Source organism: Chamaea fasciata, unplaced genomic scaffold (assembly GCF_029207755.1).
Source record: "Chamaea fasciata isolate MVZ Bird 193981 ecotype frontalis unplaced genomic scaffold, bChaFas1.0.hap1 SCAF_7, whole genome shotgun sequence".
Lineage (NCBI taxonomy): Eukaryota > Metazoa > Chordata > Aves > Passeriformes > Sylviidae > Chamaea > Chamaea fasciata.
Genome location: NW_027094092.1, coordinates 40,203,289 through 40,230,519, shown reverse-complemented (window position 1 = coordinate 40,230,519; position 27,231 = coordinate 40,203,289). Strand labels below are relative to the sequence as shown.

Here is a 27,231-nt window from a genome sequence, read left to right as displayed (position 1 = left end):
GTTTTGACACTACCTTTCTGCTTCAAGTATTCTCCAGAGAACTAAAATACAAACAAATTAGTTTTGGACTCATGTTTTCAACCAGACTAGGTAGAGATCCAAGACTTTGCATGAATTAGTGGTCTTCACTGTCAAACTTGAAATGCATTGCTAATTTTTACCTCCCATAATTCTAATAGGTTTTTTCTCCTCTCAGGAGACACAGTGGAAGAGTTATGTGGACACCAGCAATATAAACATCAGCACAATAAAACTGCATTACTGTTAATCAGTCTGATTATGCAAAGATGAAGGTCCTGTCAAGTTTGGAGCCAGGCATCAGTCTTGCCCAGTTTTAATCATGATTCATATCTGTTTGTAATTATATAGTTTATTAGTACATTATGTTTTTGTCATAGCAAAGCAGAACCCCAGAGGTGTTCTGTCTTCTGAAGCTTTTAAAATAAAAGTGTCACAAACTGTCCAGAAGCTGGTAATAAATGAAGGAGAAAAGTCTAAAGAACACAGGTGTCATTCATACAGCAACTCAACAGTTGCTGTTAACCTTTGGAAATCAAACCAAACCAAGTAAAATCAATGTGAGTGTCTACTCAACAGCTGCACTGAGGGGTTAACTATACTTTCAAATTGTTCCTATCTCAAGGCTCTTGCAGACAGGAGTCCAGTTCAGGAACAGAGAAGCCACTTGGGACTATGCCATTATATTTTCATATTTTCTTCATCCTCTAGTCTCCCCCAAACCTCCTTTGTGTTAGCATTTTCAAAAGTGAAAAATAATAAATGGAATTAATTTCTAACTTTAAGATTGACACATAACTACAAAAATTCCTTGATATTTCTTGCCAGCTTGTTCAAAAGCTAAATTCTGGTGGAAAAACATCTTTTTTTCCTAGACCCTCACTATCTTGAGAAAACAAATTCACACACTATTTACCTAATGCTACTAGAGAGGAAAGGAAATAAACCAGCAAAACATGGCAAAATGTCTCCATACACCTTACATTCTTAAAATGTACAATAAAACAAAAATGACCAACCTGACCATCATTTGAACTCAAGCACAGCCTCCATATATCAAGCACAGCCTCCTAAAGACAACCTGGACCTGAACAACCAACCACAGTACTTATCTTAGCTGTTACTCAGCAAGTTATACTCTGAAGAAGACCTTGAAAAGAGAACTGGTTACTTAATTCAAAATCACCCTGTTTCAATAATCCTAACTGAATTGCTAAATTCCAAGAAACAGGAAACAATCAGTATAATGCTGAGGGACCCTCAAGGTAAAACAGAATAAAAAAAGCAATGTGATAATGGCTGCATCTTCAGAAACCCAACAGTGGCTGGGTGTTCAGTGAAAACTCGGGTCACAGGCAATTTAAATGCTCCCTAGAGGTAGTAATTCTCAGTCTTCCTTTATTAGAATAAATCCTGCTAAACTTCCACAAATTTTGCCAAGAACCTGTCTCTTCAGACACTACAAATAACCCCCATTTGCTATCTTGCAAATTTAGCTTCCTGTCTGTATAGTTATGGGGCTCTCTGCCTTCTCTCTCACTACACCAGTGACAGACAGCTCCCACAACTTCTGCCTCTCTATGACATGAGGATGAGGCTACTTTCATTGTAGTGGTGGCTTGTTTCAGAATCCTGAGCTACTCTGCAGAAATGCTGACTTTTATTTTCCTTTTTATTTCAAAGGATCTGTTCTTGAGAGCCTGAGCCCACCGCACAACAATGTCTACAACTGCTATTTTACAGTTGTGGCACTCACCACCAGTGAACTGTCTTTTGGACAGTCCAGTTAAAAGTCTCCATACTGCCTGACTTTCTCCTCCATTGAGCATCATCCTGGCTTGAGGTAAGATCACTCATGACACCTTTATGCTTTTTCACAGAGCCCCATAACTATTCTCAGATAGGCTCTTCAAGCTTCTCAGACATTTTTGAACATCTGTGTGTATGTGTTTATACAGAGGTTCTGGCTGGTTCCTCTTTTATATCTGCAGCTTTTCACAGCCTTCTCTCTTTAAATGCTTGAAGCTTATTCTGTGATTTGCTTTATGACTTGTGTGTCCAACCTCTCTAGTTGGTATCTAAGATACTAAATACATGTGAAACAGTAACCCCAAGTAAACTGCTGCTGAGGGGAAATCAGGGCCCTAGTATAAGCAATCAATGCAGTGAGTGAAGAAGAAAAACAGCTGTTCCTGCAGCAAGGACTACTACTGCAGAGCAGCTTCTGAGACACATAAACTGGGCACAACAGACTCTGACACATACCAGTGGCTTGGTGCAAAACTGAAGAAAATATCATTCCCCAGTTTCCAAGAACAAACATTTTGCTATAGTAAGTTTAATCACAGCAATATTCAGCACCGTTCTTGGAGCTTTTAGCAGCAAGGAAGCTTTGAGTGACCCACCCACCATGGTTCTATTAACCTACCCCTAGCCAAACCTGGGCTCTACCTAAGCCCTGATACTCTTGTTAAACATCAGGCTAACCCTTTGCTTCAGGTTCAGAGAGGGTAATTTAGCACAATGCCAGTTCTACAGAAGGTAACATGAGCTGAAGTTCTCAATTTTCACTGGATTACAAGTATTCACAGAGAAGTGACTACCCTGAACTTTACAGTTGTTATCTAGCCTCTATTATTCCTCCATCTCTGGCTGTTGCATACCATCATTAATATTATAATCCATCTTCATGCATGCACTGCAGGTATTCACAGAAATGGGGAAGGATAACAAAATGCTACCTGGACACACAAACGCTTATGGACACATAAAACAACAGTATCCAGAGGAGATGGAGAGATTCCCTTGGAAAGGTTAAAATTACAGGGTGGCAACTGTAATAGTACTCTTGAAAATGTGAAAAAGAAGGCAGAATTTCGCACAGAAACGCCTTCATGTAAGTCCACTCAAAAACCAGTTTTGTCAATATATTGAGAACTTAATTTTTACATTTACTTTTAAACTGATCTGTAACCTTGCTTTATATATTGCACTAAAAACTTTAATTGCACTATACAGTAGACCAAAACTTTTGATTCAGCTATACATGTAACACAGGGTTGACATAATTTTACTTATTTTGATAATCACATTATATGCCAGAGTACACTGTCACATTCCAATGACCCACAGGGTGTTTTATATTGACTATGGCCATTCACCCTATAAAATTTCTGGTAGGATAACTGGCGTTTTTGGCAGGTGGTAAAGTGTGGGAGGCAGTTTGGAACTGTATGTTAAGTGCATTAGCTAACTGTTTGTGCTAGAGGATCAGCAAAAAAATCACTGACATAAATAATGAAAATGTCATATTTTAAGTTTCAGAGATAAATATCCAAGAGATGAACTGGGTAGTTCACCCCTCCACAAACTTTTCTTTCAGTCTCTAAAAACACAGAGATCACTGCATTAGTGATACTTACGTATGTTCTCACAGTTCCATTACAAAACAGAATGTCAGAAATAATTTTCCAAAGCATTCTGGAACATAATGTGTCCATATATTCCATTACAGCACTATCACAAATCACTGTGAGCCACAGGTAGTATGGGTTTACAAGACTATGCTCTACCTGTCTAGGTCTGCATAAATGAAAAACTGATTGGGTCCTCCTTTGCTGAGAACTTGCCAGCAGAAAAAACTGTATGAATTAATTAGCCACTAGGGAATGACAAAGATTTGATTCTGTAACTCAGTGATTTTCTATCGGATACTTTCACCTCTACTGACTGACTTCACTATGCAGCTGATTCACAAGTCTCAGCTATGTCTTTCTGCACTAAGAGCTTTTCTGCAAGACCAAAGAAAAATGTGAAGAATGTCCTGGCCCTTTATTACAGGCCAAACTTAAATAAGAGAGCATCTTGAACCAAAGTCTAAAGCAAAAAGGAACCATTTGAGCCAAGGTGGGGTTTTTTTTTCCTCCTCAGCCATATTTTAAGGGGTCTTCCAACTGTATGAAACTCAGCCTTCGGTCCCCTCTGTTTAGTCTTTATAATCCCACAGGGTATAAATTCCCTGCACAGCTGAACCCAGACTGTTACCTAGGAACCACTACATGTAGAGGAGGCAGCTGTGTTTCTTCTTGCTGATAGTTTTTTCCCTGCCAGTTCTTGAAAAAGTTGAAAGCATCCCAGCATGCCCACCCCCACTTTCATGGTCTTTGGCACTGTCACTCACCTGTGGAATATGTCCCTTGCTCACAGGATGCAGCACTTTGAAGGCTGTTCTGGAATCCAGTCAGTTGCTTTTCACTGGAGGCGACCCTAAGAGGTAAAACCATAAAATTAGACACAGTTATTAAGTGATAGAGCAAGGAAGAATAAAAGTCTCAAAAAGCTGAGAATTCCCCTTGCTTTCATAATCTCACTGGGACTGTAACCATGAAGCTGTGCCTAAATGTGGTATGAAAAAGGCAGTGACAGCAACTGACTCCAGAAAGGCAGAGCAAGACAAATGAACAGTCAAGCCACCAGGAAAACTTTGATATGACTAAACCACTTAATTGTCTCATGTGCCTTGGAAGCTGATTCTGGAGAATAAAAAAGATAGTAAACTGTATTGGACCACCAACATACATTGCAACTAGTAATGCTGTGGTCATTTTAGCCCAGTGATTTGAATTTAAGTGATTAAGCAACTGTTGCACAGAAATGCACATACTGTCAAAACATGCTAAATTTGAGAGTTAAGTCTTTTCATCTTGCCTCAGCAGAGAGAGCTCATTTAGCCAAGATTTCCCACTTATCTTGCAAACTGAGACACATGGGATGCATCTAATTTTCAGTAACCCAGTGCCATTCCTCAAGCAGATACCTTATGCAAATCCTTCTGCATTGATCTCAGCACTCGAGTTACAGCAAAACTATACTCTGTAGACTACAACTGCACTTTAACTCACAAAGATTCATTACCAAACTGACACCACGTTCTCCTACAGTAAAATTGGGTCTACTCACAAGAGAAGGGCAAGCTACACAGTTGCAAGCATCTATTCTGTCCTTAAAAATGTATACAATTATCCATCTATTCCTGGTTTATCCTCTCCTCCCTTATTCTTCCTTGCTTTTCTTCCTTCCAGCCCAACTCATTTCCGAACACTACACACTTCTGTGTGTACACTTATCTCTGCCAGAGTCCTTCTTCACTCTTTCAGCTCTTCAGTGTTACAGTTGCTATCAGCTCTTCCCCTGAAGAGCATCATAATCTCCAACCCCCATGGGATGCCCTGACAACTAACAGACTGTTATTCACTGTTTAAATTTTAATTCACTGTTGAAACACGTACAGTTTCTATGGTTTTATCTGAAACCTTTTGCTTCCATATTTCAAGGTAAGCAAGTTGCCAGTAACCCAAGTGTTTCTGACAGCTAAAAGGTCTGTGTGGGACTCCTGAATCTTATTACAGCTGGATTTCAGTGAAATGAACTGAAGTCCATACATGAAGGGAGAAGGATGCAGATACATTTGCATACCACAACCCCATACTTCAGTCAGCCTTAACTGGAAATGCTATTGTCAAATGAGATGCCCGTTTCTGTGTTTATTGTCTCTTGGAGAGAATTTTGGATCTGTACTTATGGGGTTTTTTGTGCTGATATTGCATGGTCCTTCTGGGAGCAGAGAATTCAGATGGATCTCTATGCTTTTTACATGGAGCTTGCATGCTGATAATTAGCTTGTCCACTTTGTTAACACAGCACAACTGACAGCCAAATTCAGCTCACCCTTCTGTAAGTAGAATACAAGACTAGTAGTTGAAAAAGTAACCAGGAATGCCAGCAAGTACAACAACAATAAAAAAAAACAGGAACAGTCACTCTTCTACCTTATTGTTCAGAGAGTATCTCTAGAGACTTGCCCTTCTTCTCTGCCTACCCACAACGCTGGGTACCTTGATTCTTGCAGTTTCAAGTCACCTCATTGAGAGCTCATTCTCAGCTCTGCTCTTGGGATCTCCCACCATGCTAAACTCACTTCCTCATATTTTCTGTGCTCTCCTGATGGAAGCTTCAGTGCCAGAACATATTCACTGTTTAAACTGAGGTAATCCCTTTTCACTGTCTTCCTCCTTGGGTTGACAGAAATCCTACTGCCTTTTCTCAGTTTCCTACTTTTAATGTCTGTGTTGTTTTTGCTTCCACTTCTCCAGTGCAATCCATTGTTATGTTCTTCATTTCTTCTTTAATACTAATACTAAAACCAGTCCCAACTGTCCCTTCCATTTAAATATCTGTCATTGCTCTTTTCTATGTCCTTTACAGCTAACTCCTCCTCGAAACTGATATTGGCTTCCTTAATTTAGGTGCTAGACTAGCACTAAGCTGTCCAGCCTTGGACTGCAAATTCTGTTCCACAGGTGAAAGAGAAATACTTCTTTGACTGAATTTTGAACATCTTTGTTTTAACAACCTATTTCTGGGATGCTACAGATGCATCTAAAGGTCCAGTGGAACCAGACAGATCTGACACTAATATATTCACATCACAAAAAGCCCAGATTTGACAAGAGGACTGCAGTAGATGTAAAGACGCAGAGCCGGGGAGGCTTGTTCCTCTTTGTTGTTCTTGGATGGGGTACCCCTGCATGTGCATCTGTGTGTATGATGTGAGGCTAGCCAAGGGCTACAAGCTACAGGTCTAGTGAGCCCAGCTGTGTCAGGGTGTTAAATCAAGGCATGTCTCTCAGATGCACTGCTTTTACTGCCAAAAATGTCTAAGGGTCAGGCAGCCTGATTAACTCAGATATTCGGGAGCTGAAAAAACGAGTGTGCTGCAGTAGAGCAGTAGCAAAACAGTCAAAGGGGTTCCAGTAACTGTTAGATGTGTGATCTGCTGCCTGTCCTCTTTTTAGTGGGCACTCAGTTTATGTGTGTGACGTTTTCAGCTCACTAAAGACACTTAACGCATGGACAAGACACAATACAAAACAGAGCCATTGTTTTTTACAGGGCTCGCTCTGTGATCATCATCTGCTTTTGGCACATTTGCTAGGCTTGGCCACTGTATCCTAGAAAAGCTGGCTACTTCTGTGTCCAAATGCAGTCAGGACTCCTCCCCACTCTGGGATAGATTTCCTGAATCCTGGCAAAATGGATCCCCTCTACCCTATTTCTGTACTAGTTACAATAGAGAAGAACTGGCTCTTCTACTGCTGGCAGCATGTAAAACAAAAGAGAACATGGTAGAGAGATTTTTGTGCTGCGGTGGTGGGACTTGAATGGAATATTTATTTCAAAAAGCATCCTGAATACAGTTGTTGTGACATTTACAGAGATGTTCAGTAAAAGAAATTATGTCATGCTGATCAATATCCCCAACAGCTTGTAATGTTCCAGTCTACTGCTGGTAAACTTGGCGATCTTCTTGGTCTCTCTCTGATAATATTTTGCACAACATGCTCCTTTCCCCTACCTAGCATTTCCTCTCCTTATTTACAGTGGTCTAATATTGACAGATCAATTTTTCTGAGATGTTTTCTTTGACTGATAGTTCTGTTCACAGGTTGTTCAAAGCCTTACTCTTCTTGCCACTGTCACAGAGAGTGAGTTTCTGAAAAGTTACTATGTGAATGATAGCACAGAAATGTGTATTTATTACGACTTAGTCATTCCTAAAAGCTGAAAGATTTTTCATCTACCACTAGTTCACTCTGGTGAACAGCTGAGCTAATGTATTTTTCTACTTTGTATGCTGTCATCTGTATTGTGAAGATTCCATACACCAAACACTGCTTCCAGGGAACATCTGCTTCATTCCATAGCTTATAAATACTGTATCTGTGATCTCTATCTCAAAATATCAGCAGGTCTCTTCATGGTTCACAGACCTGTCAATAGTAGTGGCAACATGAGCAGTGGGAAAGACCCAATCTGACTCTGGGAAAGAAAGAAGAGCTTGTTGTGTTAGCTGTTCAAAAACTATCTATCAGTGATATGAACACATTTAATCAAAACTACAGAGCCCTGTGAGACATTTTTATGGTACTATTTTTCAGCATAGAGCTGCATACTAAACCATTTCTCCCAGTTAGTCTTTTTCCACACCTTAATATGGGCCCCAGTTTTCCACTCTGTCAGTTTAAGCAAGGAGTCTGCTTTGGACACAATCCATTATAAAGTCAACCTACCGCTTTTTACGAAAACAAGAGAAGCCAGGAACTGAAAAGACAAGACTGAATTGTCTGGCTGTTACATTACTTTTTTCCTTTATGTTTCAACCAGGAAAGTGTCCAAGGTACTCGACAGCTTTTGAATTAGTCAGTCATGTTCATCTTTAGCATCTCATTCTGTTTGTAGTTGAGTTTTCTACTTCTTGTTTCTTCCTTTTCTAGAACACATGTGTGCTGAGTGGGAGAGAATTGGTAAGGCACGCAATGAGGAGATAGGTCAAAGAGACAAAGTTGATTTTAGTTTTGTCATCACAGACCTATCTCTGGAGAAATTCTAGAAACAACTTTTAAAAGATGATCTTTGTTAAGATGTGAAACAAAAGCCAGACAGTGCAAGAGCAAACAGAAATAAGGTCTGGCTAACTGAAATACATGGGGGGAGAAAGAGACATGAGAGCTTTAACAATAGAATGGGATTAGTTTCAGTGAGTCTTGCAGAAGTAATACACAGCACTGAGATCCTCTTTGAGGAAAGAGATCAGAAAAACAGCCAAGAAATATTAGGGAGTGAGAGAAGGCACCAAATCAAAAGTGACCTGGCAGACAAATGAAGCAGCCAAAAAGATGTTAAGGACAGGGATGTTTGCGATGTCATGACCTAACAACATGGTTGTCTCATTGGAAAAGTACAATTTTGGGTGCCACAGTCCAAGCACTCCGACAAACTGAAGGAAATACAATAAACTTAAGACAATTAAGGACTTGGCAGGTAGAACTACTATCTGAGGTTAACAAAACCTCAACAAGGCTAAGGTAAATTATGTTACTCCAAGAAGTAAAAGGATGTGCAAAAGATGGAAAGTATTTTCATGAGAAAGTGTTCAGGGTTCAGGAAGGAGGAACAAGGTACAACAGGCTGAAACAAAGGAAAAATTCAGATAGAACATCAAGAGAAACTAGCTGATTAAAAGGTTGTCTAGATTCTTAAATAGATTTTCATAGCACACACTAAAGTTTCTACCATGGGACTTTTTTGAAAGCAGAATACACAGTGTGTCCGAGAATACTCTGTACAAATTATCAGGGACTGTAGAAAACAGCCTGGAGCACTCAAGACATCTTTTTCCTCTCTAGTCTATATTCCTTTGACACAGAGGCTTTTCTCCATTCACTCCTCTCTGCAGATGTGTATCTGGTCTTCTCCTGACAACAATGAATGGATTAAATTAGTCTGAAATATAGCAGTTTTTAAACCATCAGCTCTCAGTGCACTGGAAATATAGCTAGGCACTGTTGTTTTCCATGTAAGTGAAAAAATGTTACTGCAAGATCCCATGAATGGCAAGAATGGGTTTGGAGCCTTGTGCTGGAGACTGAAAGGCAACTTGGAAAATATTTCCGGAGCGGCTCCTTGCAGCTTTCAATACTTGGATTAGTTTTCTGAAATTCTGAAGGAATCTTTTGCTTTTTTTCCCCCTTCTGTGCATTTTTGGTGCTGAACTTTTTCCGGTTTTCCCACACTCCTGCCTGTCACAGAGCAGAAACCACAAAAATGCAGCAAAGTAAAGTCTGTCCAAGGAGCTGCAATTCCATCTCACAAGAATAAACATTTCCTTTGCCAAGAAGTGAGCACAGCACACCGGCATCTTCAAATACACATCCCTGCTGCCCAGCAGAGAAACCCACTGACACAGCCTGTCACCTGTACTAACAAGAGCCACCCAACATGAAAGGAATCAGATAGCAAAGCTACCAGAGCATACCTGCCAGACCTGATGCTCACATCTGCATTTGCTGAGCTGACTGATTTAACTAACATCTTGTTTTCTTTTAAAATAGTTTTACGGGATTAACTCTGTGTGCTATCTTTTAAGATAGCAAGAGTACAGGCAGCAAATACACAAACTTCCCCAAAGCAGTTCTGTCCAAGTTCCTTAAATATGCCTTGCAGTTCTAGATTTGATTCACACACAGTGACTGCATCTTCATAAGGTGTCTTTCATCAGTGACCTAAAACTAAAACTTCTCTCTTTAAACAGGAAGTGAAAACAGAATCAGGAAACCTCATAGGAGCTTGCTCTGAAAGCTTTACAACTCTTCTGGCTGTAGAGTAAGTACAAGGAAGGAAGTTATGAAATCAGTTTTTCAGGATGAAACAAGTCTGAGGATATATGAGGAAAAATCTGATGAAAGATTTAGACTCAGGCAGTTCTGCCATTTAAGAGGAGATAAACAAAGAGTTCTGGAAGCTGAAAACCCAGAAGTTTTGCTCACATTTTCTCATTATGCACGAAAGAGAAGACATACTGAGAAATGAAAAGGAAGGAAACTTACAATCAGTAAGCAAAATTTCATGGTGAATATTTTTGTTTGTTTTTAAAGACAGCATTTGTTTTAAAAGATAACTGTGAAATCCATCCACTTACCTTAGAACAGCAAGCACTATTTAACTAAAAGCTTACTAAAAGTTAAAAGAAGGATTTCTACAGTTAATGAGAAAAGCTATAATTACATCAGGCACAATATAAACATTTCAAATGAAATAAACACTTGTGCTTGAAGGCCTAAATCCAACATAGTGTGTTAAATTTATGGGAAAATTTGGCTCAGGGGCAGATTATCTTCTTAAAGGTATTGAATTGCTTTGTTTTTGCTATTTTTTTTGGCACCCTCTTCTGACCCACCAGATTCTAGCCCACATCAAAGATCAGACAGAGGGAGTGCCTAAACATGGATGTACCATAATTAGTGCTCTCAAGTTATTTGAGACATCTGCATGAGACTGACAGATACAACACAAGATCTACAGAAGACCTGTACTCATCTGGAAGAGCAGCTGGAAGTCAGGTGGAATAGCCCTGGTCATCCAAAATAGCTCTAGCAACCTGTACTTATTACTGAATTCCACTTTGGGATCCATCTGACAGTTCCTATGTCCTCACCTTTGTATGATGCTACAGTTACCCTCCATACCCTTTTGAAATACACAACTGCAACATAGTGCAATGCTTATTTCAGTATGTACACCTCAGGTTATTCTGAGATCCTGGACAGCACAGCCAGAAAGATCTGTCAGAATCAGATGTAGACAGTTTCTTCTCCAATATTCATTTTCAGGGATAACCAGTGCCAACTCCCTATTGTGGATGGAGGAGATAAAACTTACTTGGAAATCCTCTGGGTTGGAGCCTTTCTGATCACTGCCTGTCTGTGGTTTGTTGGAGGCTTTGGAACCAGCTGAGGAGCTGAACTGTGGGACGGCATCACTTTGTGCAAACTGGCTGCCTTCTGGATACTAGAAGTGGCACTTGATGTCTTGCGGGCACCAGAGCCAGCTGGCATAGATAAATGACTGGTGCTGAGTTGTGAGTAGTTGGCAAAAACAGCCTGGGTAAAAAAAGAAAAAAAAACCCACAGTAATTGGTGATTACCTCTGTGAACATTGCTAAGAATGCTGATGAAGGTGGGTGACATTTTTGTGAGGGTACTATCTGCCTGGTGGAGGCAATCCCAGGGCTCCAGGGAAAGTCCCACACATGAGGAGTTAAGTTGTTAAGTCAGTGAATTTTATGCCCTTGGAAGCCAGGACTAGCTTCTAGGAAGGCAGACAACCTCACTACTGCCACAGAATTCTACCACTCTGGATTAAAAAACAAGAGGCCCAACCCTCAATCTAATCTTGCAGTGGGCTTCCGTCCACAAAGAAGTAAAGATTTCATTATATTGACTTTCTGCATTATATTGTTAAATTATTCTTTATGTGGGAGGTAGGATTGAGACACAGTTCTAAGAAAGAGAAAGGTTATGGGGATATACAATGCTACTTATTTGGTCTAACTGGGTAGGTGCTTGTAATAACAGAAGAGCTTTACGGTACCTTCTTCTGAAAAAGGAACTTTAGGTCCACCACTGACAAAAACAAAATCCCCAGTAATATCAGGGAACAGAAAATATTCTATTCCTATAGCATGTGGGAGAGTAAGCATGTTGGAGATATGACACAGGGAACAAAAGGATTTGCATGTTATGAGACACTGGAGAACTGAGCAATGGCCTGGCAAAGCAGGGAGTGGAGAATATTTCCCCTCTGGGAGCTCTGCAGACTGCTAAACTCTCTTCAGAAAGGAGCAACCTGCTGGGAGTTCTGCTTTGTCTTTCCTCGAAGTCAGTCACATTCCCAGCACAGAGGCAATACCGTAACCTTGTAATTTGGGATCTAGAGGCCAGTGATAGGAGATATGGGGAAGAGCTGAGCCCTCAGTGTGACCCTGGAAGCAGTGCCCTACACTGAGTTTGTCCTCAGTTTCTCCTCGGGTGGAAAATACACAAAGCCACAGCAAATGGGCTCCAGGCTCCAGAGAAAACCACAGTCTGAAAGCTGGCTGAGTCTCAGCACACAGACAGGAAAAGCCCCTCTCCCCCGCAATTCTCTGGCAAATGGCATAGCAGTGGTGTGTGGGAAGGCATTTCTGACAGGCAGAGTTCTAGGGAGAGAAGGAAGTGCAGGAGCCAAAACTGGCCTGTTTCCTAACTAGAGCTTACTGACAAGACGCCCTTGAGCTCCCAATCCTTAACCTCTCCCTTCCCTGAAGCTCTACCTTGATTGCAGCTTCCAGATTCTCAACAAGGAAGCTACTACAAGTGCAGAAGTCTGGAAAATAGCAGCCACACCCCACCTCTCCACAGAAAAGAAACCCTAAAATGAAACTTGGTTTAGTCTCTTGCATCTTGGAGCCTGACAAATCATAGGGTTGGGATGGAGACCCTCAAGTGACTGCACCCACTTCTTATTCAGCAGTGACATTTCACTGTGAAATGATATAATCCATCTTTCCTCTAAGTTCTTTTGATATCATGCATTTTTCCTGCAAGTCCTTTTTCTTGTTACTAATATCACTAAAATCCTGGAGTCCACAACACATACAGTCATAACCCTGTCCCTGTGTTAATATGCACTGGCAAGGAGGTCCATGACCCTGAAGAAACAGCAAGCATGGATGCTCTAACAAAGTCTGATTGGCAAAAACTGTGTTGAAACCTGCCTAAAAAAAGGTCATGGATGTTTTACTTGGGGGTTACAGACTTCTGAAAACGCCTTTGTCTCCACACTGTGTTGAGATTCTGGCTGTCTTCCAGGCAAGGACTGGGAGATTGGAAGCTGACAAGGACCACAGCTTCTGGATTCAGCTAGAGTATTCTGCCCTGCTGTGAACTGTGTGGGGACAGGACAGGAAACCAGGAAAAGCTTCTGTGCAAGTGAAGAGGACAGCCAGGGAGAGCAGAGCCTGACCACACAAAGGAAGGATTGGGAAGCTTTCAGCACATCCAAAACATAGGTGACAGACCTTATCACTCAGGATTCTGAAGATTAAGGGTCTAGGGAGAGCAGAAGCCTAGACCAACCTTGACTGATGCAGTCCTGAAGCAGGTAGCACCCTACAACTACTGCTGCTTCAGGTGAAAAACTTTCAATTACAATTTCCAGGCTGGCAGATTTAACTTGATGTTGAGGAGATATTTGCTACCCTAACCAGTCTCTAGGACTATAAATCTGAAAACTACTAAAAAAGATATAAAATGTTTTAGCTAAAATTTCTGTAAATTATTAGTGAGTTAATTCTTGTGCACAATTTTCTGGGGAGGAGGAACAGCATTAACCCTGTCTTGCCCATGAAGAAAGTTAGCATTGACAGAGAAAGTATTTTTCCCTACATCACAGACTGAAGCAGTATCTTCTTGCTTCAATATCTACAACACAATACACAAAAGTATTACCTGTACAAAAAAAAGAATTTTTTATATTAGAAAATCCCAATGTGTACACCTTTTCAGTAAGAACAGTGAATGTCTAAGAGTATTAGTCAGTAGCAGCTAAGTTTGGGCTGTTAGTGATAAAAAGCAGAGAAGTAGTGTAGTACTTTGAAGAAAAGCAGATATATTAATGCTGTTCAAAAACTGAAAGAATTTTCCTGGCACTTACCATCCCTGTATCTAACACCCATCCCTAGCACAGTAATGGAACAAATGTTGCAAGCAAAAACATGTTCATTGTGTGACCAGAGGAGGTAATGAAGCTCATTTCCTGTGAATCTGTCTTATAGTATCTAATATAAAGCATATCCCAAATTATGCCTCCTTTCTTGGGTCTAGGCATTCTTGTGTTGATCTCATGCTGTCTAATTAGGAGTGGTCTCACGCTGCAGCCTTTGCCTTAATGGGAACAGTAGGTGAACCCCCTTCCCAGATATATGGCTCTTGATTTTAATGAAATTTCTATGAATCATAGCTGTGAGATTTCTATCCTACAGTCACTCACATTCAATTGGATCAGCAAATCTGAAAAAGATGAGACTCAGCAGTGTAAGAGAACTGACAGACAGACACACACACACGTATTGCATAAAGATCCATGCAGCTAGTTCCAAATCCCTGGCACTGCAAACTGAGATGTTTGTAAGCAATAAATAATAATGAGATTTTAAGGAAAAAAAAAAAAAAAAAAAAAAAAAAAAAAGCAAACCCAACAAAACACAACCTACCACTTTTAGAAAAGCAACTGTGTTTCAGATAACATTGCAAAAATACAGAGAATTAAAAGGCTTGGAAGACCTTTCCAGTCATATAAATTGTTTAGTGGAGATTCTTTTCAACACATACTAATGCATTCAGTTAAATCAGTTTGGATACAACACTGGGTTGAATTGAAAATTCACAAAGTGAAATAAAGAGCAGGCTTAAAATGTACTGTTAACTACCACAGTGTTAAACTCAACTAAGAAGAGTATCTTAGGGTCTTAAAGAAGCACAAGCTCATGGTATGCACAGATGGCCCTGAACCATGTCCTCTTTGGTAAATTCTTCAGATCAAGAAAAAAAATATACTACATTCAGTTGACTTGGTGCCTTCTGTTTTTTTTCTCTTGGTACTGCTAGCTCTCTGGGGCAAGGATTGGGCTGTACCATTGTATTGGAAAGATAGTTAATACATCTGGGCGTTACCATAATTCTAATAATAGTGTCAGGATCAGAAACATGGGGACAAAATTTCAGCTGTTATAAATCCATTCAGACTACTGCTTGTTCTGGTTGTTCTGTTTTACTTACACTGAGGCTTTGACTCATCACTATCACAAGACTAAAATAGGAAAAATGGCAGCACATTTAGTGGGAAAACAATCTGAGGGAGAAAGCCGCAAAACAAGAATGAACAAGAAACTGAAGGAAAAGAGATACTGCAAATCTGACAGCAGCTCCACATATAACAGTTTAGAAAACAGTCTAATGATGTTCGAGGCTGCACTCAAAGATGCCCTGTATCCTCAAGCAGCAATAATATAGTTCTAGGAACACTAGGAATATTATTCACCGTACTCAGCATTTCCAGTTAGATCTAAATAAATGGTAAGGATGTCAGAAGAGAATCACAAATATTAAAAGACAAAAATTTGCTGAACTTCATAAAATGAGGAATACTTCAGAAGACATACTCTGAATTTTTAAATAATTGAGAGGAGAATAATTTAAGATTAATTTAGCCTACTCTTTTACAGTATAAAATCTACTTAAACTTGTGATTGAAATGTGATCACACAACTGCCCACACAACTCATTAACATGATTCATGTCTTATTTAACATGAGCCTTTTTGATGTAAGCAGGACTGATGGGGATCATTCCACCAAACAATTGTACTTCCCTTGTTTTAATTTAGCTTTTTTCCCATGTGGAATGTTTGGCATAAAATTTTAAACCTAGTAGATGCTAGGCTAAGCAGACAGAACATAGCCACACAAAGAAGGAACCTCCCTGACAGCTAATGGCATCTTTCCAGTACAGGAAACAATTAGAGAATAAACAATGATGGTATATTAACTGTCTTGCCAACTTCAGCAGTGATAATAACATCTAGGTCACAATGTGTCACATGAAGACTCCTTTAAACATTAAAAATACTGCTACAAGCCTGTTTTTCTTGTCTTTTGGTTTGATTTTGTAATTCTTGTTCCTTGACTTTACTGATATCAGATTTAAGCTTCTTGTCTCTACTTTCAAACTCTTCCCCTATTTTTGTTCACTTTTCTCATGGTCTGTACTGAGTCTGTTCCTAGTCCGTATCACTCCACCTATTTGTTTGTTAGAGTCTCATCCAGTCAGTTTGGTGTTTTTCTTTTTGTCCAAGTAACCAAGTGTCTATTCTGGCATCAAAGGTCTATTTCTACCATACTACACTGTGTGAACTAGCTTCTGCACACAATGAGTGAAAACTGTTCATTATTATTCCTCTTCCTCCACCCACACAGTATTTGATATTCTGCAGATTGTTAAATGCCTGGAGAAATCATCATCATTCTTACATGTCTGCAAAGTGCTCAACCAAGAGTGGGTGCTGCAACAAAGCAAACAACAAGCCTTCATGTTAACACACATGATAAGATAGAGCTACTGCATGGTAGTTGGAGGGATTCTTATGACATAAATAATTGACTAGAAAAGTCCACGCATTCCAGTGAATTCATCTCACCTCCAACATACTGAGCTGATAAATGTACAGGAGAAGCATTTACTGTGTTATTAATCTTGGTGCTTCGGTTACTTGATCACATATATGTAGTCATACATGTAAGTAGTCCCTTTGCTGGAGACAGAAAGACTGCCATCTAGTCATGTTGCATGGTCACACCACATTCAGGGTGTACCTCAAGATGAAATGGCTAGTCTGCCTTCTAACCGTAACAAGAAGTTGAACAATCAGACAAAACAGTCTCAGAGATATCCTGCATGCATTCCCCAAAGTAGAGAGAAAATGACACTCCCTCAAGTGATAGGCCTTCAAGTCTTGGGGGAGATGTTTCTTTTACTGAGGGGAGACTGACAAATTTGAATGTAGCAGGCAAGACAACAAAGGATGGAGTAGATCTTGTAAAACAGCAAGGAAGAGAAACAAAACAGCAAGCAATGGGAGATAGGTAGCATAGGTGACACTGACAAGGAAATGTGGTAAAGCCATGCAGGCTAGGATAAGCTACATGAACTCTAGGTAAAAAGGGAAGACAAATGAGGGTCAGCATGAAAGGGCAGTGCAGCAGTCAAAGCAGTGCGAGTGGGAAGATGTAGGTCAGAGAATGAATAAGCTGCAGAAACAAGAAGACAGTTCTTAGGCCAAGTTAAAGGACTGAAGTCTGAGAAGCTAACTAGCAGAAGGAAGAGGTTAGTGACAGAAAGCTAGAGAAAGTGCAGGGCAAGACAAGGGCAGTGCCATGACTGGCAGGATGGGCATCAGAGGATGCAAGTGTGATTGAAAGAGGAGGGATGGCTGGCTCCGTACAATGCCTTGGACAGGAAGCGTCCAAAAGACAATCATTTTATTATGATCACATTTTATTCATGACAGAAAGTCTGAAGGCCCCCATGTTCAGCAAGTATTTTTCTTCCTTAACATCAAACTCAGTGCAGCCTGAGTCCTGCAGCACGGCAACAGCCTCAATACAGCAACTCCAAAATGCTTGGCTCAGAAGGAGAAGGGAGGGAGAAAAAGGAGGGGGAACGTTCTGGGGGTGAGAGGAGGTTTAACAAAGAATCATTTTAACAGAAACTCCTGAGTAATGGCTCTGCCCCATGCCAAGAATAACATCAGCTCAATGTCAGCAGTTAGAAGAGGGCTCAGCCAGGCCCCATGGCCAGCTCCAGCCTCCTCACAGGCACAAGCCAGTTTATAGCCCTTTCCTGAGCTCATGAGCAGCCACATCTGCCCACCCAGAGCCCTGTGGACAGAGATGAAAGGAAGACCTTCTGCATGGAGTGGGAGCGAGAAGACTGTAGGTGAGAGAAGCTGAGGCTGGAAACTACATGGCTAAGTAAGAACCACGAAAGAAGGAGAGCAAGAAGCAAAAAACAGAAGGACCTCTCCTTCAAGATGCTCTCAGAAAAGGATGAGGGCAATTTGCCTATAACCTATTCTCAAGGACCCCAACTAATGAATCATCTGCTTCACAGGAGGGAGAGTGGGTGTCCAGACCTCCATGTGTTAGGTCTGTTCATGGGAGTCCAGTCATGCCAGACTGCTAACAAACAGCTCCTTGCTATTGGAGATCAAGCTGTTTTGAATGAGGGTTTGTACACCCAAAGGCTTCCTTCCTTTCAGCAGGGAAGCCTTTTGGACATCACTCAGAATATATCTCTCTCTCTCTCCATAATAACAAAGTATGGTAACAAGTGTATGAATTAAGTCATTATAACCTTGAAAGATTCTCCTGGTAGAATGGAAATACTGTTCCATACATAGTGGTCAACCTTTGGCATCTAGGAGACATCCAAAAAATCAATAATACAAGCCCTTTTTCAGATTTCCTCCAGCTCTTAAAGATGTCAACGAAATGGAAGAAGCTATAGGGAACCACAGTATCAAAATGCTATAAGGTAATACTGGTTTTGTTGCAACCCACATTAAAAGCTACTTCCTTCACAAAATCTCTGCCATATGTACTGTCTCTGGGCTTGTTCTGCACATCTAAGACTCAGTCAGCACTGCTACATCCCAGACAGGATCTTTTCTTAGTTACCTGTGGCCGTGCCTGGTCTTGCTCCAACAGTCTTGCCTGAAGTTTCTGCTGCTGAAGTTGCTGCACAGCAAACTGAAGCTGATAGCTGGGATGTACCAGAGGACCCCGTGTCACCTTGTAGACACTGTTCTCCATCTCTCCCTCCAAGACAAAATGATGATTCTCTGGAGCCCTGAGGAAAGAAGAGCCATCATGTTTTCACCATTCTGCATATAAGGACTCCTGCCTATGAAGCACTGCTGCTTCCAAAAAATCCCTCAATATTTAGCTGGCTATGAATTTGTATTAAGTGGCCTTAGCAAGTACAACACCTGCTAAAGGTGCCACGTGCCAACTGCTTCCTGCTAAGCATTTTCTTGAATATAGGCTGGAACTACATTACTAGACATTCTCTTGAGGAGAAAAAAGGAAAGGAGAATAAAAACTCTAAACTGGAACATTTCTGTGGCTGATTAGCATTGAAGACAGGCAGAATAGCAGCAAGAAAAAAGCTGATTCCCATCACTAATGAGATAATTATTTATTTGGATTTGTAGAGGCTTTAATACAGTAACACAAGGCTTACTCTAAGCACATACATGCTGCAGTGACAATGGAATAGAAACAGACATGCAGTACAACATCCAGAGAGGATAAAGGACTGGCTGGGTGAGGTTAGAACTAGGATACATTGACTCCATACAGTTACAATCCAAAAGGCCTGGGGGGAGTGAGATAGGCTCATTTCTTTCATCCTCAGAGAAATGCAAACTTCTCTTAGAGGACAAAAGACCTCCTGCAAAGAGACAGGAAGCTCTTACAGCCCAGGCTTACATGGTAGGAGTTCAGCTGTGGCCTGCAACATGATAAGTACCAAGAGAAGCTCACCAGCTTGCTTTGAAGTTTGTAAGCCTTGGCAAGAAAGCAGCACCAACACACTTCTACACAAGGCTGAGGGGCTTTGCAGAGAGCAGGTGGCAGACTGACAGGACCACAAGGTGTCCTGAAGAGGCTACAATGGCCCAGCAATTCACACATTCTGTGCTCACACGACAGATGTTGTATGACCCACTGAATCCTGACACTGGTTAATATAACCCTCAAGCCTCAATGCCTGAGCGTCCCAAGTGTCTGTTGATCTCTGACACGTTTCTCTCAGCCACTCCTTCCAAATATTTCCTTTGGATTCCCAGGGCAGACTTCCCTTATATTTCCTATCTACATCATACGTAACCGGGATGTAAAAGGTAACTGGTGTCTTTCATGCCATGATTTGGAGTGTAAGCCATGGTTTTGGCAACGGATTTAACTGCAATCTCTTTGCTTCAGAAACCTATCAAAACTTACAACATAGATTCTTTAAACATATCACAGCTTGCCGTGTGTTGCTCTTTCCCCCAAAAGCTTCATCACTGCAAAACCCTACAATATTCAGAAATAAGAAAATTCATTCAAGCACTCTTTAAGCTATTCGTTCAAGTTATATTAATAATTCTACAAACTAACATCTGTTCCAACTCCTCTCATACCAATGTCCAGCTCAGAACCTGCAATACATAAAATTCATCCTTTGACCCAAAAGAATGCTTATGAAGCTCAGGATTGAGTGATTATTTCTAAAATGTTACAGCCAAGAAAAAATGGAAGAGACAAAACTGATATAAATGAAAACTCCACTAAAACTGGACCTGCCAATAGCCAGATTTTGTGCCACAGAGATAACGTGCAATGACTGCAGTCTGCAGTACTGTGTGGGCCACTATCTAAATGGCAACATTTTAGTAACATTTCCCTGATTCTTATTTCTTTTGTTTTGAGATATCTAGCAAAGAATTAACAGTTATGTATTCACAAATACTTAAGTCTGACTTTTTAAAATGCACCAAGATTGCTGCCTTTCTCCAACCTTTGTCCAATTCGATGAACTCTCAAATTTTTTCACTCGGTTTCTAATTTGCTTTAATTCACTTTTTCAGTTTCAACCAATATACTGGACATAATATTGCCCAGGTAAACTTGTCTTAAATTACCCAGGAAAGCACTGTTGAAACTACATTATTAAACCTTTAGGAAAAACTAAATTTAAAACCCCCAAACAAACCACAAAATTTTGGCTAAGATTTTTTTGCAGCACAATTTTGTACACAACTCCCTGTGGTTCCAATACCTCCTCTCACATGACACAACAAAACAACACTTACTTTTTTTCTAGACGCTATATTGAAAACACTATTGCTTGCCTAAGCAGATTTTATCCTCATGGCCTGCAGAATCCTTCTGGATTGAATATGCTTCTGTTGGCTTCTAAGGGTTTTCCTTATTTACAGACAGAAATCGAAGTAAATGCATTATTCTGCATTTACGCATTATGTTGCAAAATATAACTTCAACCTTCTATAGTATAAACAAACAATACCTGACAACAGAAAGCCAGTGCATTCGGCAGTCTTGGGGTCCCTTTCATAAAGAGATATTTCATCTGCAGTTTTGTGAAGTTCCCACATAACATGTCATCAAGTGCTGATATTACATCTAAGGTGATGTTTGCCCTGGTACAGAACAGGCTGAGGATCTGAGACTCAATACACTGCTGCCAAAGACATGCTCCAGCTCTCAGTCTATCTGCCGTGTTCATGGGAATGTGTCACGGAGCATCTCCTATTCTCAGTCTCTGCCTGTTGGATGATTTATCAAAACATGATAATCCTTTTGCACCCTGAAGCAGAAATTAGTTCCGCCTAAGGAAATTACAACAGGTTCAGCACCATAATGAAGGCTGCAAAACAGCTGTAGAGGACCTCACAACTTAATGGATATTAAAGAGTTCACTTGTTAGGGAGACTGTATAAACGCCCCAAACTGAATTACCAGCTTTCTCAAAACTGTTTTAGGCAAAGCCAAAAATAACCAGAAAAAAACCTCCACACCCCTAATAGAAATGAGGATTGTAGAGTCAGTACTCACAGACCTGCTTGTTTTCAATTCAGGGTTATTGCTTGAACACTAAATGACTGAATATTCATTTCTTCACATGTACAGACAACAGACTTAGGCACAGATGTACACACATGCAAATGGGAAATAGAAAATCCTGCCTGTGCCACCAGAAAAGATTTGGTTTCATTCTGTCAGCCAGGCTGGTTGTGAGCAATCTTCTCACAGCTTGCTCAGAATTATTTATGAGTTGCTTAGTTTAGAGACCTGGCCAGGATTCAGGCCTTCACTATGTACAGGAAATCTCAGCCTTTGGCATTATGGCCCATCCTTTGTAAGCAAGATTCTGCCCTTCCAGCGGCTCTTCAGGCCGCTCAGTGTTTTTGGCAAGAAACCCACTGTGTTCCTTTCTTTCAACTGCAGTTTTCATAAAGGCTGGGCCAGAATTCTCTCTTCCAAATCACTGACAGCATAAAACCTCTCTGCTGCAGTTTTTTGTACCACAAAAGATACAAGTTTGATTGTGAGACCATTTTCAACAAATCACCATGTGATTACAATTGGGATCCAATCCAAAAGGTCTAGAACACCATACATTCACCTCCAGGCTTTCTGGTTCCAGACTGCCTTTCTACTCTAGCTCTCTTTTCCAATTTGTTAGCTCTTTTCTGATGTAAGCAACCTTTATGCAATCAACTACTTACACCTGTACTAGAAACTAATGTCAGTGTACTCAAATACTAAGTACTAATAAAATGTTAACACATTTTTTTTATTGATTACAGAAAAAAAGTCTCTATGAAATCCAGTCTCCATACAGAAGGGATGTGATTATCAGCTCTTACAAGAAAGGAGAGCTGGCTTCTGTTTCCATTTAAAATTTGAAGCGAATTCCAAGGACTGAAGTTGTAGACAAGACCAGACCCCAGAATACCAGTCACTGAGGATCTCATAGGTACAAAGAACTACAAGACAAACAGCAAGTCTGGACTTAAAGAATGGCACATCAGGCTTACATTTATATTTCAACTGAAACCTTCTTCCAATGGCACAGTTGGGCACTTACTTGATACCAATTCTATGTGGCAGGCAACAATACCAATTCTTGAAGTACACTGGTATTCTCCATATATCACTCACTAAGTAGGCACTTTTGAAATACTTAAAAAGTGTCTACATCCCATTGAAAGGCAGTGCAAACCAGGCTCAAATTATTGTGTAAATGAAGCTTCAGCATTCATGAAGGATATTCTTCTGTTTAACCCTGCTTCGTTTGTGAGAACTGAAAGGTTTACAGCAGAAATCAGTATGTCTGGAGGTCTAGCAAACTGAGAAAAGAATTATTTTCCCCTACAAGAGAACAAGCTGACAATGAAAGTACTTTGCATCCTTTCCTGTAAATGCTGGAGCTAAGGAGGAACAAGAGCCATTGCTGGCAATAAGGGAACCCAGCGCATTTATAAATCATTGCTCCCACCTTGCCATAGAATGCAAGACAATCTTGGGCAGCAGTTTCTTTCCCACAGGGCATTCAGATGGTATGACAAGGCTAGGAAGTTTTCAGTACAAATCCTTGGTGAGCACCAGCTGCTAGAAAGTAGTTGGCATAGTAACTAATGATTTTGTATAGTGTGGCAGCTCCCAGCATCCTGCTGACTTATGTTCAGGCACTCAGAAAAACACAGAACATTTTCTTTGGCACACTGTGTGCTTCTTCCATCCCTAACAATAGGTCCTAGATTGGGGTTGGCTACAGAGCAATGATAAACAGAGTGGGATGAAGCCCAGGACGCTGGGGTCCTGGCTGGGATGCAGGAGTTTTGGGCCTCTCACTTGCCTTGAGGCCTTTCTTTGTCTTTCTTCCTCTTTCCTTCCCCTCAGCTTCAAAAGCAATAAATTAAAAACTGAAAAACGGAGCAACAAATCTCTGAGAATGGTTCGCTCCTGGCCTCTGCTGTTATCAGGAGTGTCCATGGAAGAGTGACTTTGGTGCAGTTTAGTCAGTAAGAGTTTATATTTTAGAAAGCACTGTAGCTGTGATTGCTGGAACTTGCAAGCCTCTAAAAATCTCCTGCTTTGTAACATAGCATGAGCTGTGTTACAAAGGTAAAGAAAAAATAGTTTCACAAAACACCAAGGGCGAACAAAGCATTTTGAATATTCCTAAAAGAGCTAAGCCTGGGATTGTGGAGATCTGAGGCACTGGGAGCTGTCCAGAACTCACCACGGTTCAGGTACTTGGAGACAGGGAAGGGGCAGGAAGCAAGTGGCCTGTATAAAGTGAGGATGCCATCATCCAACCTGCAATCTACTTTTGTACTCTTCAAGAGAAGTGAAGGAATGGCCTCTAAAGCTAATGAGTGGCTTGTGAAGGCTGCATTGGCACAATAAACTTGCAGAACTGCAAGTTTGGGTTCAAACCCAGTTCTAAGTGAAAAGTACAGTCTCTCGTGGTAGACATGGTGTAGAGATATAGGAGAGTTTCTGTCACAGACCATCAATCAAAACTTTCCTCTATAATTGAGGAGGCATCATGAACTAGTTTCAGCCTTAGTTCTTCAGCTCCCCCTTTTCCCAGCAGCTCAAGCTACTTTTACCGACAGAAGGGGCTCTTAGCATCAGTATTATTTGCATCACAAAAGATGAAAAGAAAACAGAAGATGTATAATATCCACATGCAAAACCTTAGGACTGACTTGGTTTAGGCAAAACACACGAAGTTTTGTGCATTTAACTACAATTTTCAAATCCATTCACAGGTTAACTGTAAGAGCTGCCTGAAGCACAATTCAAGCATTCCAGAACATTTTAATATGCACAATATCTAGCAAATGTCAGGAGTCCCCCTCTGCTACTCTCACAATTCCCACTGTCAGCTGCGAGAACTGATATTGTTCTAAGAATTTTACTTAGAAACAAATACATGAGCAAAAGCATCCAGTTTATCTCCTTGTGGTGCAGGATCAACACATTTCAGTGGCTGTAGGAGTCCATGTGTCACACTCACCTGCACAACTCCACAAGCAAGTATGCATTCAACATCAAGAATTTCCCCCAACATGCCCAATTAAACTTAAAATTTCACTGTTTTATTATATGACATTCTTCTTATTTCAGGACTAAACCTTCACTACTAGAACTATGCCTCCTTTGAGCTCAGCCAGCCTTGGCACACTTAGCTCCCTTCTTTTTCCTCAGCTCAGTCCCTTCTGGCCTTGATTGCACATTGCTTTTCTGTGAACTTTTTCCACTTTATTATTCCAGATGTGCATGCACAATAGCTATACAAGGAAAGCCCACTGCCTTCTTGCTCCTACACTTTTTTCAACAACTACTATCAAAGTCCACAGGCTTCCTTCTTTTCTGCCATATGTTGCTGGATAACTTATATCTTGCTCCCTAGCTTCTGAAAATTATTCTTGTTGTTTACTCACCATTGATAAACCTGGGTTTCGGAATGTAAGGATTTTGTTACAACAAAGGCAATTCAGATGAGGAATTAAGTACTTTTTACATCCTAGGTCTCCATATACAGGCAAGGTTATGAGTGTTAAGTGTCTAACCTGCTAGGTTAGAAATAAGGTGCATCAAAACAGCCTTCTGATAGTCTAGAAGGGGAAGGACAGAATGAGATTATGGAGCCCGGGAAAACCTCTTGACGAAGGGCCTGACCTATCTCAGCTACTCCTGGATTTAACTGGCATTATCAATCAGAAGCACTAAACGTGCCAGTCTTAGCAAATTAAAACAAATATTTACCCTTCAGTGGAGACAATTTTTGTTGGGCCCCTAGTAGCATCCTTGGCTTCATGCCTGTTACAAAATACTGTCAGTCTCTCTGATCTGGGGAATGCTTGGCAGGTAAACAACTCTTTTTTGGGTTTTTTTTTCCTTCTCTTTACACATGGCAGCTCTGAAATTCACTAGCAGAAAGGCTGAATCAAGAAGATAACCAACAGCCAGATGACTGCAAAGTTCAATGTCTTCATCCTATAGTGGCTCATCAGGTCACTGGAAAGGTAACGAAAGTAATGCGCGTATCTCCTCCAAGTGATCTAGACTAACAAAATCACACAGCCTTTCTACCCTCCGTTAGTGCAGACACAAGGCTGAGCTTTACTGAGTGGAAGGCTCTTCTGGTTTCCTGTTTCCTGCACGTATTTCCACACCTGCAAACACAGCTAGAGCCGGCAAAAATATTTTAACAGCAAGACATATATACAGTAAGACTAAAACAGAAACCTCGTATCATTTTGCTGTCATAAGGAAGTTTAGGGGCGGACTACCTGCTTAAGTCTGACATGCAACTGTCTGAACTGTGTTGTGTGGTCCCACATACTCTACCCCAATTTTTAAGTAATAATTAATTAAGGAAGTTCTGAGAGAGCAGGGTGGACCCACTTAATTTACCTCACTGGACTGTCTGGATCTGCTTTTCTTAAGGTAAGTCATTCAGACTAAGAACATGTATTAAGTCCATCCTAAATTTGATCACTTATCTTAGCCCAGGCAGTGTTTCTGGTGTGACTATAAACACTTGACAGAATCCAAAGTTCCAGAAAATTAGATGCAGTATTGCAGCATTTATAGATGGGAAAGGTACTCCTCACTGAGGAGGTTCCACTGTAAAAGGCTAGCATGAATCAAGTGGACCAGCTTGATGAACATGAGTTGTAACATTATGCTACTTTTTCTCTTTCACTGTAGACAAGTTTATTGAAAACCAAACTGAAAAAGACTTACAGGCTCTATTTATTTCTATAAAGCCTTTTTTAGTGTTTTATGCAAGCAGATTTTGCATTCTACGGGTGGATAGCAGCAGAAGCACACAAGGATGAAAACAGTAAATGGGCAATGTTATCTGTCTAGAATATGCTTTTGACTGAGCTTGTAATTAAAGTCACCCATCTCTCCTGAAAACCCATACTCCTTATCTCTCTCTAGAGAGGCAGGGGTTAAGTCAGGACCACTACATTAACCCTGCACCCCATAATGCCTTTGAAAAGCTGCTCATAGAGTTTACAGGGAAAGAGTGAGACTGTAGCTGCTGTCCCAGCCAACATTTGGTTCCTATTACAGTGAATAAATCTCCCCCTCCTCCTTTTCTTTTCTTACCCTCTTTTTATATTAAAAGTCCATCAAACACATTTTTTCCCTTTCATATTTTCCATTAAGCTTCCTCCTGTGTAAGCTTTCCTAGAGTGTGGTGCTCTTTGCTATATGTGCTCAAGCAGCAGTTGCAAGATCCCAATAAGAAAATGGGGAATGAAGAAAGCAGCTCAGGCTCCTCTTTAAACCCCAAGAGGCAAGTGAAAAGTTACAATTGGGCTAAACTGGTGAAATCTAGAGCACTTGAGAAGAATAAACAAACAAACAAAAAAACAAGCTGTTGAGTTTCGCAGGGTTAGGATTCATGAGATGGGGGAGAGTACTCAAAGCCCTGTCCCTGCCCAGAGCTAAATGCCCCTGCCATCATCAGTATCCCAAAAGATGCAGAACTGGATGGTGTTACACTGGAGGGCCTTAAGGATTCTTTAGGGTTGTGCTGTCCAGATTTCACACCACTTGAGGCCCAAACAAAAATTTTTGTGCCATATGACCAAATAGTAGAGACATCTCATGCACTTTAC

The 27,231-nt window shown here is 40.7% G+C and overlaps 1 protein-coding gene across 3 annotated transcripts in view; it reads right to left on the bottom strand.

Moving 5' to 3' along the window:
* TTLL5 (tubulin tyrosine ligase like 5) overlaps positions 1 to 27,231 on the bottom strand; it is a 126,053-nt gene that overhangs the window by 6,000 nt on the left and 92,822 nt on the right. For 2 of the 3 annotated variants that reach the window (XM_066188532.1, XM_066188533.1), the window contains 3 exons: positions 18,689 to 18,860; positions 11,296 to 11,516; positions 4,199 to 4,284 (listed from right to left, as the gene is read on the bottom strand). In XM_066188532.1, coding sequence (XP_066044629.1) covers positions 4,199 to 4,284; positions 11,296 to 11,516; positions 18,689 to 18,860 — 479 coding nt within the window. The remainder of the gene's footprint in view (positions 1 to 4,198; positions 4,285 to 11,295; positions 11,517 to 18,688; positions 18,861 to 27,231) is intronic. The other variant, XR_010721922.1, reaches the window with a different exon arrangement.